General features: G+C 32.9%; 1 protein-coding gene across 2 annotated transcripts in view; it reads left to right on the top strand.

The window, feature by feature from the left end:
* The window catches only part of LOC149085030 (focal adhesion kinase 1-like), a 174747-nt gene that overhangs the window by 99866 nt on the left and 62240 nt on the right, over window positions 1-12641 (top strand). For both annotated transcript variants that reach the window (XM_089232792.1, XM_089232791.1), the window contains exons 9-12: window positions 4818-4934; window positions 5516-5627; window positions 8156-8177; window positions 9638-9708. In XM_089232792.1, coding sequence (XP_089088918.1) covers window positions 4818-4934; window positions 5516-5627; window positions 8156-8177; window positions 9638-9708 — 322 coding nt within the window. The remainder of the gene's footprint in view (window positions 1-4817; window positions 4935-5515; window positions 5628-8155; window positions 8178-9637; window positions 9709-12641) is intronic.

Raw genomic sequence — 12641 nt, forward strand, 5'->3', positions numbered from 1 at the left:
TCTGTTGTTTTGTCTTGTGAAGTAGTTTCTAGCACAAAACTTTCATGTACACAGAAAGTAGCTTCACTGCAATTCCATTAACACATTCAAAGGGTAGATGTGTGAAATACAGGTGTCATTAGACACCCTCAAAAAAACAAAAACTGGTGAGGAACTTAAATTATATTGAAGGAGGTTTCTCCAGTGAAATATAGAAAATATCATTTTAGCAGTTTTGAAATATTCTCAAAAAACGTCATTGCAGAAAGATATATCATTGTATATAGTTACTGTTGTGCAGTTAGGTTTCACCAAAGTAAAAGATTCAGCATCTTTTGCTACATTCTTTCACTGTCATTTATAAATTGGTCTTCAGATGATTTGAACTATTGTGCAAACTATAAGTCTAAAGATAGAAAATGAATTACTTTTGGGTTAGATAAGACAATTGAATGAACAACATTATTTGAACCCAAAATTGCAAAAAGAACCACGGCTATATGCGTTTCGGAACTATAGGAAGTTCCTTCATCAGTAGCAAAAACAAAACAACATAAAAATAAAAGGAAAATAACAAAAAATACTCCTTATAGCGTGAGTTACTCGCTGTTGTAGACAAAATAGTCGAATTCAAAATGAACCAGCAACAAGAGCAGAGGAGGACAGAAAAAAGAAAAATGGCAGAGCCAATCGCAAATGAGAACGTGATAGTGATGCTGATGGAGAAGAATAATTATTGTAGAAACTGTTGCCAGATTTTTGAAAAGGATGGTGTGCTAGTTAGTTCGTTGACCAACTGGTTTGTTTTTGTTGATGTGGAATGATTCGAAGAAGTCCAAGTCAGACGGTGAGGGGCATTTCTAAATGATTTCGGCATAAGAGAAGTCAAGTTTATGGTCAAAGGACCAGCAGTGTTGGGCTATGGATGAGCGATTAAAGTTTTGGTTGGTTACATATCTTCTATGCTCATTCAAACGGTATTTGAGGGCACCTTTAGTTTGGCCTATATATGATAATCCGCATTGCCATGAAATGCTGTAGATGCCCCAGTTGTTGAGTAGGTCAATGGGATCTTTTAGTTTAGAGAGGCTAAGTTTATTGACGGGGTGAAAACTACAGAAAAATTGTATTTTCGAAGGATTTTAGCAATGCGTTGACTGGTTTTCGGGGGAAAAAGGCAAAATTATCAAGTGTTTATGTTCAGGTTTAGGCTTGGTTGCGGAAGTATTTTTAATAAGTTTGCTGTGTAGATTATCAATGAGAGAGCTGTGGTAGCCACGACAGACTGCTATTGCTCTTAGGATATTCAGTTCAGCATCAAGCAGCGTTGGTGAAGAGCAGATGTTAATGGCTCGCTTCACATATGCGTAGAACGAGGCATACTTTTGTGCCAGAGGATGCGCAGAGAGGTTGTGAGTGGGTAGAGAAACAGCAAACAGTTTGCGAAAGACAGTGGTAGAAAAAGTTTGTTCATGGCGAGTGACCAATGCATCCAGGAATGCAATTTGGTTATTGTTTTCTTCCTCTATAGTGAATTAAATGCAGGGGTCAATCGAATTGAGAGTATTAAGAATATGGTCAATGTTAGCATTACGGTCGAGAAGGACGAAGCAATCATCAACATATCTGATGTAAAAAGGAAAACAAATTTCACGGAAGAGTTTAGTTTCAAAATAGTGCATGTAGATGTCACTAAGTACAGGGCTGAGAAGATTTCCCATGGCAAGGCCTTCAGTCATACGATAGAATTGTTTGTTGAAATAGAACGTATTTTGGTTGAGACAGACCCGAGTAAGGTCTAACAGTTCAGAGATTTCAAATTGGGAAAAATGGAATTCGGTTAGTCTAGTCTCCAGACCTCGAAGGGTGCCTTTTACAGGGACATTTGTGAAAAGAGATTTTACTTCAAAAGAAGCCATTTTTGTGTTGATGGGGTTGAAGGTATGGAGTTTCTGTGCAAATTCGACGGAATTTTTTGTAGTGTGTGTGTTATTGCAAGAAAGTGGTGAAAATATTGAGACGAGGTGTTATGCAAGCTTGTAAGAGGCAGTGCCGATATTCGAGACTATGGGTCGGTGTGGAATGTCGGGTTTGTGGACTTTGGGCAGTGAGTAAAACCTGGCCCAAAATGCAACCGATGGGGGGAGAGCTTTTTTCATGGTTTGAGATAGAATCTGACAAGATTTAATGGCTGACTTGACCATGTTAAGTTCATTTGAGTTCTTTATATAATTTTTATTCCTCTGTTACCTTATCAAGCATATTGTTTGTTGTGGCCTTGAATTTTCAGGAAAGTTTATGGGGGAGAGTATCTGCATCTCAAGAAACTGTTGAAAATTTGAAGAATGATATTTTCAAATCAATGATAGAAGGGTGTTTAAGATGCAGATGTGTTTAATTGTGATGAGAAAGGTTTATTTTTTCGGCTTTTGCCTAATCAAACTCTTGTCTTCAAAGGAGGAAAATGTGAAAGATGTTTGACAGTTCTTTTGGTAGCAAACCCAGACGGTTCTAAAAAATTGAAACCATTAGTTATTGGAAAATCAAAAAAACTCGCAGTGCATTAAAATTATTGAAACTCATCCAGTGGACTAAGATGACATCCATACTTTTTTGTTGCCATCAGAGATTTTCGAACAATGGTTGAGGAAGCTAGATAGAAAATTTTCAAGTGAGAAAAGTTTTATTTATTTTGGATATTTGCGGCGCTTATCCAAAAATAACGGACCTTTCAGCAATCAAATTATGCTTTTTACCACCTAATTCAACTGCAATTCACAACCACTGGATCAAGGAATTATCCTAAATATGAAAACTTTTTACAGAAAATTAGACCAAAAAAATTTGTGAATTTGTGGAGGTTGGAATGGACACAAAAATATTTGTTTTAGATGCTGTTGGAATGAATAATTTGGCATGTAAGTCAGTCATGATTGCATGATTCGAAAATGCTTCCGTCATGTTGGTTTTTGTTCTGAGTCTTTGGAAAATATTTCTCCGAACAGGGCCGTAACTGGGATTTTTGCCGCCCGGGGCAAATATTATTTTGACACTCCCACCATCTCGCCATGATGCAGTAAAAGTTCCAGAGGTGATACGTTGCTTCCTACGCAATCAGGAAAAAGCCGAACAATTGTGGGATAAACTGAATAGTGTAGAAGAATTTTTATTTTTTCTTCGGAAAGAAAAACAAATGTACTTGATTATTTTTCATGAGGTAATTTTTTAATATGTTTTGATTCTATTATGAAACAAACCGAATTAAAATTAATGAGAATTAGCATTTTATTTAATGGAATTGTTTAAATGTGTATATATAATTATGTGCATAAAAATGATCGGGCAAAAATTTAGAGTGAAACCCTGCTTACTCAACATTAGCTTAAGTTGACATGTTTGTCAATACTTTTGGGGTGCCAAGTTACAGAGAGTCTACCGTAATTGTATACTTTCGTATTTCACTTTTTTCTAACTTTAAATCCCCCTTTCATCTATAATTCATAGCTAAATCAACAAACTTCAAATTTTTTTTGTTGCACTGAGATAAATAATAGCCATCACAGTTGAATTTGGGACTGAAGTCAATCTATCTTTGTACAGAGGAGAGGAAGAAATAAGCCAAAATTTTAATTATCTTCAGAAGTGGAATTAATAGATAATTACTTTATGTAAATACTTATGAGAAAGTATAAAAAGGACAAAATTGATTTCATGTCATTCTATCCTGGCTGCTTTTTGTTGCACAATATAAAATTTAAATAATTTTTCCCTTCACAGTATGAAGTAGTTCAGAGGCTTTTGTTAGTAGTGAAAAGCACATGGTTGTAGCATGGTGTTTTTATAACCAGCATTCCAAAATAATTGAAAATGTGTTTCTTTTAACATTAAGCATTCAGAAGAAATGATAAATGGGGTGAGGATAAAGGGGTAAGCAATAAAATGCATTAGCTCAGGTAGGTGAGACACTTGCTAGAACCAACCAAAGAATGTTCAGAGGGACATTTATTTCGATACCTACTCAGTCCTTGTCAGATCAGAGTACATCAATATTTCAGGGTTCTGTTTGTGCTTTTTTAAATTGAGGATGTTGCTCTCATAGGATTTAGTGGTATTGTATTATGGAATGTGATGTTAGTTTTGTCATTCTGTTAAGACAAACTAAGCAAATTTTGGTTGTATTCACAGTTTTGACTGAAAATTGGATAGCCAATGCAGTATAGTTACGGGTATCAAACTCTGTCATGAGGAGTGGCAAGAGAACTCAGTAGTATACTATCATGATCCTTGATGATCAGTTAATATGCAAGCTCCAAGATAGCTTCAGTATTTCACTCCACATTCATTATGGACTTTTTTTTAACACATTTCTTTATGTAATTTTTTTTCCTCTGTTACCTTGTCAAGCATATTGTTTGTTGTGGCCTTGAATTTTTATTTTTATTGAAACAGACCTCACTTGATATTGATTTTTCTTGGAAGATTCTGGTCATAATATGTTTATATGCAGATAGTTTGCCATTTATAATAAATTTTTTGCTGTTCTGCAATTTTAGTGTTTGTGAAAAGTATTTTTACCAATTTTTTTATTGCTTTTCGAAGTCTCTATAAGAGTGCTATCAGAACAAAATTCTTTTATTCTCTACACTGATTTATGGTAAATTTTTATTCTGATGTAAACAAAAACTAGATATTTATTAGGTAATGCATTTAACAATCACATTTCTATTCTTATCTGATTTTATCAGAATTATTTCTGAGAATTGGTTTTTCAACATTTTGTAGGCAAGGAATGATTAAAAATATATTACATGCATCATAATGCATTCTGTTTTTTTTAGCCAACTCACATGGCTAGCTTTCTACAAGTTCAAAGTATACAGACTATTAAGGCAGATGGAGATTCTAATTGCAGTGGAAAGCCAGTGCTGAAGTTGAACATAGCTGGTGCTGCTGAGGTATAATATTGATTCTGAGAATCAAAATAATTCTATGATTTTTTCAGATGTATATTTCAACTTCTGTATCTGAAAACATACTTATCAAGTGATATATTTTAGGGACAATAATTGTTGCTCAGCTATATGATATTTATATGAGATTGCAGATATCTGACATCTGTGATAGATTTCACATCACAGTTATACAAGATTTCAGATCACATGGTTCTCTTGGGAAAACATAAAAAAATGTGTTATTTTATGTTATAGAGCCACCAAATGCAATATGCAGCAATTCCCTTGGCTTGTAAACCTATTCTATTCCAAATACTTAGATGTAAGTCACAAATGTGATATGAAGTAGGCATAATCATCATTAGATGAACGAGGTGGTTTCAGATGTTACCCAGAAAACCCACCACTGAGTTTAAAATGTTATATACTCAATATTTGATTACATGGGTATATCTGATGGTGATATTTAATCTAATATTATTCCAGCATTTAAGATTTTTTTTAATTATCTGCAAGCATTGAAATATTTTCTAATTGTTAAATTATTTTCATGCTTTGTTTTGCTTATTTTATCATTTTTTTAGATGCTTAGTATCACCTGTCCATCTTTGAATGTAGCGGAAAGTATAGCAGATTTGATTGATGGTTACTGTCGCCTTGCACATGGAATTAAGACATCATTCTGGAGCTGTAAAGGTGAGCACATTGTCAATTTAAAGTCACTTTCTATATAACCACACTTCATTTCATCAAAGATTTTTTGTATAGAAAATTTGATAAAGATAAGTGAAATTGTTCACAAAAATGTCTTTATACATAAAATATGTAAAAACAAATGTTATGTCCAGTGTCAAAAGTACCATATTTTTTCTGTATAAGGGGGCCATTCAAGTATTATGTCGTCAGATTTTTAGCCATTTTTGACCCCCCTCCCTTGTCAGCAAAATTTCATCAGCTCTGCCCCCTACCTCCTGATGCACATTGAGATCAGAGATGTAGGGGGGTCCCCCTCCATGCTGCCCAGATGATCAAAAATTTATTTTTTTATGCAAAAGATATTTTAAAAAAATAAAATATCAGAAGAAAATACATTTATATGTTGTTATAATAAATTTGTTAATTTCAATGCCATTTGAAAGCAGATTTTCAAACTTTCTCTTTGAGAAATTCATTGCGACCTGCTCTCTAAGCCATATATGTCGAACCCATGGCCTGCACGTCATATGTGGTCCTCGGAGCTATGTGATATGACCAGCGCTACCTCAAACCTAATTTTGTGAAAATGGACTAAGCGGCACATTTACAGATCATTTGAGTGACCTACGGCACAGTTCCAGAACAGTTAAGTGGTCTGTAGCACATTTGGAGATCCCTTTAAGTGACATGTGGCACAGTTTTAGAGCACTTTAAGTGGCCCTCAGTGCAGTTTTGCATCGCTCAAGTTACCCACGATACATTCCTAGATTACTTAATTAATCCATGGCATATTTACGGATCATTTAAATGACATGCAGCACAGTTGCAGAGCACTTAAGTGCTTTGGACACATTTTGAGGTCACTCAAACAATTCACGGAACATTTAGAGATGACTAAAGTGGTTCTATAGAGGACATATCAATAGGAGGAATATTAGTTTAGGTGCCCACAAACAAAAAATCCTCATTTTTGGCACACTCAGTAAAGAAGCCTTTAAGAATATTTTTATAAAGGGTGGTTGACGTTAGCACCATTCAACTCCCCCCCCCCCCCTCTTGTCATCAAAAGTAGGAAACCCCTCCCCCATCGATGCTAACGTAACACTTGAATGACCTCTAATCTGCAGATTCATACGTTGAAAAAACATTTGAATTTCTTGGTGCAAATTATAGGCAGCTGCATATTGTCCACAACTTTTTTTAAAGGTTTTAATAGAAATAAATACAATCAGACTTGCTTATAAGAAACAGTGATATTATGAATTTTCATATGTAACCAAAGTTTATCCATGTTCCATAAATTTCATATTTGCTTTTCTATGCTATTTTAATTGCTCATAGCAAGCACTGATTTCAGCAAACAACTCCTATAAAGAATTTTCCAACCGGATTTCAAACAATAATTTCTTTATCTTATCTAAATCTTATTGGCAAATTTACCTTTTTACAATCTGTAGGTACAACTTATTGTGCCCCTTTTCTTTCCCTGGAAAGCATTCTAGTAGGGTATTTTTGAGTAATGTAAAATCTTATTTTGTTTCATATTTTTGTTGTAAACTTTTCTCTGTTAAATCCTATTTTGTTTGTAGAAAATCTTTCTTGGAAGAAAAGACTATTACTTAAAAGTACTTGCATTTCATAAAATAAGAAAAGACAGGTATTCCTTAGAATCTAACCTCCAAAACATTTCTAGCACAAATTTGCCAACCTTTAGCTAGAATCAGCCTAGAATTGGTTGTAATGGTGTTATCATATGCTAGTCTAGCTTTGTGAGTTTAAAGGGAAAAATGCTTATTTTTCTTCAAAAATTAGAGCTATAAAGTTTATTGGAAGCCATAAATGGGAAAAGAAATGAGGAAAGAAAAAAAATAAATTTAAAAATATCTGCATATAGCAATGCATGAAAGATGAAAGAAACATTCTGATAAAATGTATTCAATTTGCTATACCAATTTCCTTGTTCATAGGCGGAGATGGACTTGGAAGTCTGTCAGTTGACTTCACCTTTGCGCCGGGGCGCATTGCCCCCCCCCCCCCCGGTATCTCCACCCATGTTGTTGTTGCAACTAGTGCTTGTAAAGCATGAAAAATCGCAAAAAATACAAGTATTTCATTTGTGAATTTGTAATTTTTATTTGTTCTATTTTGAATATTCTCAAACGTTGTGCAAAATCTTCAAAATCATTTAGAAAATGAAAGATGCTGTTTATCAGCTTGAAAAGCCTTATTTGTTAAAATATGTCTGTAGCCTCTGAAAGTGTTGGAATAGGGACCCTATTCCAACACTTTCAGAGGCTACAGACAGGGGACCCTATTCCAAGATGAATCCCTTAAATTTTGAATTATCCAAAAATGTGAATTAGTCAAGTTTGCCTGTATTCAAGTTAATTGAACTGCCCTTTACATTTTTAATTTTTTGTTAGTTTGAGAAGAAAACAATGCCAATTTGTGAATTTTTTTTACTTTATAGTTTATTAATTAAATTGCTTCAGTTTTTTAGTATTAAAATTTTTTTTTCTCATTTACAGCATCACCATCTCCAAAAATCAGGTATGAAAGTCATAAATTTTGCAAAGTTTAATATCACTTATAGCAGCGGTTCTCAACTGGTGCTCCGCAGACCCCTTGGGGCTCCATGTGCACCTCCCAGGGGCTCCGCGAAGACTCTAAGAAAATAATATAAATCAGTAAATTTGATAGATAAATAAATAAAAGAGGCTCTACAGGTTCTGAAAAAAAATTATGTACAAAAAAGGGCTCCTTGAGTCAAACAGGGCTTCGCCATAAAAATTATATACTGGATAGGGCTCCGCGAGTCAAAAAAGGTTGAGAACCACTGACTTATAGTATCAGGTGCATGTCACTTATTTGGTGAAATCATTAAAATTGTTTGTTTCAGTTTCCAATTCTTTCATACCACTTTGATTTTTTTTAGAAAACTTGTTTCATTAAATTTGATTTGTAGTTTGATTCTACATTTTTATATTGTTTTGCCACTTTTCTTAATACAGAATTTGGCTATCAGAATAGCTTCCAATGAACTTTTTCCATATTAAATTAATAGAGATTTAAGTGTGTGATTTTTTTGGTGATATAAAGGTGATAAAATAATTATAAATTCAGAATGGAAAATGAATATACAGTATGCCATCTCATAGGAAGTCATTGACTAATCTGTGCATCCTATCTTTGATAAGTAATTTTCTTTAATTACTATTTCAATTGCTATAATTTTTTATACAAGGTGAAAATTTGATTCAGATTTATTTCAAGTACTGTAGTTTTCGAACCATTGGTTATATAAACATACTTTCAAAAAGAAAAGTATTCCTGTATAACGTGCCCATTATAGATATGTCATTTATTTTAGTAGGGACCATATGTGTACCAAGATACAAAATTCAATTTCTTATATGCTTGTCTGCCCACTAACTTCAAATCAAGGAGTTGTTGCCTGTCTCTACCTGACCCAAAAAAAATTTATTTATCTAAGTGCAATATTCCCCAAGATATCACTCATTAAAAGTTAAAGGATCATCTCAGAATTTAGAAAACATTTAATAAACTGCAACTTTAAGGAATCTTTAGAATTTTCACACTTTCCCCCTTAATTTTGTCCTTTATTTTTGCTGTTCTTTCCCAGGTATTGTGTATCGCCTACTTTCCTACTCAAATATTTCAGTCAATTTTTCCCTTAAAAACTTCAAATTTTTTCTGTTGTGCTAAGAAGAGACAGGGCAAGAAATTTTCAGTTGGAGAACAGGTGGGCTGTAAAAGAAATTTAATTTTGTATCTCGGCACACATATACGGCACCTAGTAAAATGAACAACACTATATATATAAAATAGACACGTTATTTGGATGCTTTTCTAATTGTAAGTATGTTTCTATAGCCAATGGTTTAAGAGTTATTTGAGCTGAAATGCTTTTCAGTTTTCACTCTGTATATTAGAGCAAAAAATGTGATAATTTTTTTTGATGAAGTAGTGTGGAATTAAATTTTTTTCAGGCAAAACAATCAGAAAACTTTTTCTGGCTTATTGAGTCCATCAACAAAAAAAAGAAACATAAAATTTAATGGTAAGATTTGAAATTTCTCTCTTTTTAAACTAAATTTTTTTTCATGACAACTTTTTTTCATCAGAGTTTACACACATATATATAAACACTATCTTGCAACAAACAAATCTAAAGATCATATAATAACATGCCTTAGGCTGGGATTACACTATAAATGTTTGATAAAAGCTCTTTTATACAACTCAAAAAATGCTACCAATAAGCATGTTGGTTACATTCAAGGAAATGTAACCAATAGGCTTATTAGTTGTTTTTCAAGTTTCATAGAAGAGCTTTTATAAAAATTTTATTTTGTAAACCCGACCTTGTAATAATACTGTTTTACTGGTCGAAACCTCTATAACTTTCAGAATTTATTTCTCCTTACTTTTTTCCTTAACCATTTAAATGCAGAAATCACTAAACCACTGGTAAAATCTCGTATCTTTTTTCATGAAGTGGTCTTTCTTTAGAGTTTCGGCAGGTGCAAAGTAGGGGACATAGGAAAATGTGTTTCATGAGCAATCAGCTTTATAAAATATCTAAGCTTGTCATTGCTAAAATAAAAAGCTTTTAAAAAGATGTGATCTCAATGATGCTGCCGAGATGATTAGTTCAATGTACAGTGATCCTTCATTATATTGTGCATTTGGAAGACAAAGAAAAGAGATAATGTAACTGGTGACTTTATAAGTTTCGAAGTTTAATTTTCAACAATGGTTCTATAAGGTACAAAATATCCAAATATGCATTATAACAAGACATGATGTAACACAAGGGTATCTGCATCTTTCCTTTTTGAATAAGGTTTGTATGAAACTTTCATAACTAGATTGAAATATTGAAATGTGTAGCAGTGCATAAGTGTTTCTGAAAAGTCCATTGTGTAGCATCTACTTTGTAATGACAAGATGTAAAATTCTCAAGAATAATCTTTAGGAGAATATTTGAGAATATTCTCTGCAAGGACTCCACTATTATAACTAACTTTAGAAATATTCTTATTATATATATTTATTTCAGAGAATATTCTTATTATATATATTTATTTCAGAGAATATTCTTATTATATATATTTATTTCAGAGAATATTCTTAAAAATATTTATAATATACAATGAAACTTTTCTAAGATGGCCACTCAGCGTTCTGTAAAAAATGGCTGTCTGTGGACATGATTATTGAATAGAGGTTGTATGACAGTAAAAATGCATTTCAGAGGAGAGAGGTGGGTGTGCAAAATAATGGTTTTCAATATCACAAAAAAATCTTATGCTCAATTTATTTACAATGCCCAAAAAAATAAATAAAAATATCCAGATACATAATGCAGTGAAACCTCGCTAAAACGATACGTGATATAACAATAAATCCCTCTGCAATGGTATTTTTTCAAATCTTGTTTGGAATCACCTATATTCTGTAATATCAAACTTCTCTCGATGGAACAATATCCTTTACTTTAATAGACCCATCTATAATGACATTTTTTAGAAGAATTTTAAAAGACCGCTACATTATCATTTTTTTTGCTCGAAATATCCTTCAGTATAATTTTTAGGTCATCTCACATATTCCATTTTTTCCATAGACGTCTAATAGTGTTGGTGTTGGCTATCACCTAATCACCGAAAGTGTTCGATATTGCTACTTTCTGTGTGATACGCTCAAGTGTGTATTGCCATAAATCTCTTAAAAGAGCAATATGTCTGAATTTCTTTTTATCAGCTAATCAATTAAAATATTTTGCGGTGAACTGAAAAGCTAGTTTTTTTTGGCAGTACTAACAACGCTGATTTAGAAATTATACCAACAGCAGCATAAATTTGATGATACGTGATGCTAATGTTGCCTCTCAATATAACGATAATCTTGTTACAACTATATTTTGCTTACTTTGCTATCGCTATGTATATCAAGGTTTCACTGTATTTTATGCAAAACTCAAAATAGCGGATCATTCTATCAATTCCTTAATCTGTATCATCAAAGATCTGTTCTTTCTTTATAGGAAAAATGTTCTTCTCTAACTTTTTTTTACTCCCTCTCACTGTTATGTTGAATTTCTGCATGCTAAAATGTGAAGAAAGTATCCACAAAGCCCAAATTTCCACATCCTTTACCTATTCAGTAAAGGTCATTGGTTATTTGTCTGGTTTACCCTGTCACCCTGAGAGCAAATTTATGAACTGTCTTATCAGCTCCAGCAACCATATATCATTAGCCTTTGTCATCTTATATTTACAAATTTCTCCAACCTGATAGCGTCACACATGAACAGAAAATCTGATTGATCCCAAAAAGGTATTTATGCTGATTTATAAAGGGATTATAAGGATATACAAAGAGAACTATCAGCTCTGAATGCATTAGAAAGAATAAAAACAAAAACTCTTGTGATAAACGCTGTGGACAGGTTGGCTGCAGTATAGGAGTGATTTTTGTATTATGTCTATTTCTAACTCGAAATTTTTGAATTTGACTCTTGTCTACAACAGCGAGTAACTCCCGCTATAAGGAGTTTTTTTCAATATTTTTTTTTTCAATATTTTCTTTTTTTCAATATTTTCTTTTTCTCAATATTTTCTTTCTTCTTTGTTTCTGCTACTGATGAAGGAACTTCATATAGTTCCGAAACGCGTATAGCTGTGTTAGTTTTTGAATTTTGGGTACACCCAAACGTCGATTATTTAATCATATTATCAAACCCAAAAGGTAATCCATTGCTATTTCTAAGTTGAAAATAGTTTTTATTATTTTGATAAGAATATTCTTCATTAATTTAATAGTAGTCCTTCCAGGGAATATTCTCAAGAAAGTTCTCTGTCCCTGTCTCTCTTCCCATCAAAATGATGAGGAAAATTGAAGTTTGTAGCCCACAATATTAAACTTTATAAATAATAACCAACTTGGCTGAATTGAAAATTTAAGTGTACGTACATTGAAGAAAATAAG

Source organism: Pholcus phalangioides, unplaced genomic scaffold (genome assembly GCF_987345545.1).
Source record: "Pholcus phalangioides strain wild (caught in Gottingen) unplaced genomic scaffold, Ppha-v1.0 ptg000007l_1, whole genome shotgun sequence".
Lineage (NCBI taxonomy): Eukaryota > Metazoa > Arthropoda > Arachnida > Araneae > Pholcidae > Pholcus > Pholcus phalangioides.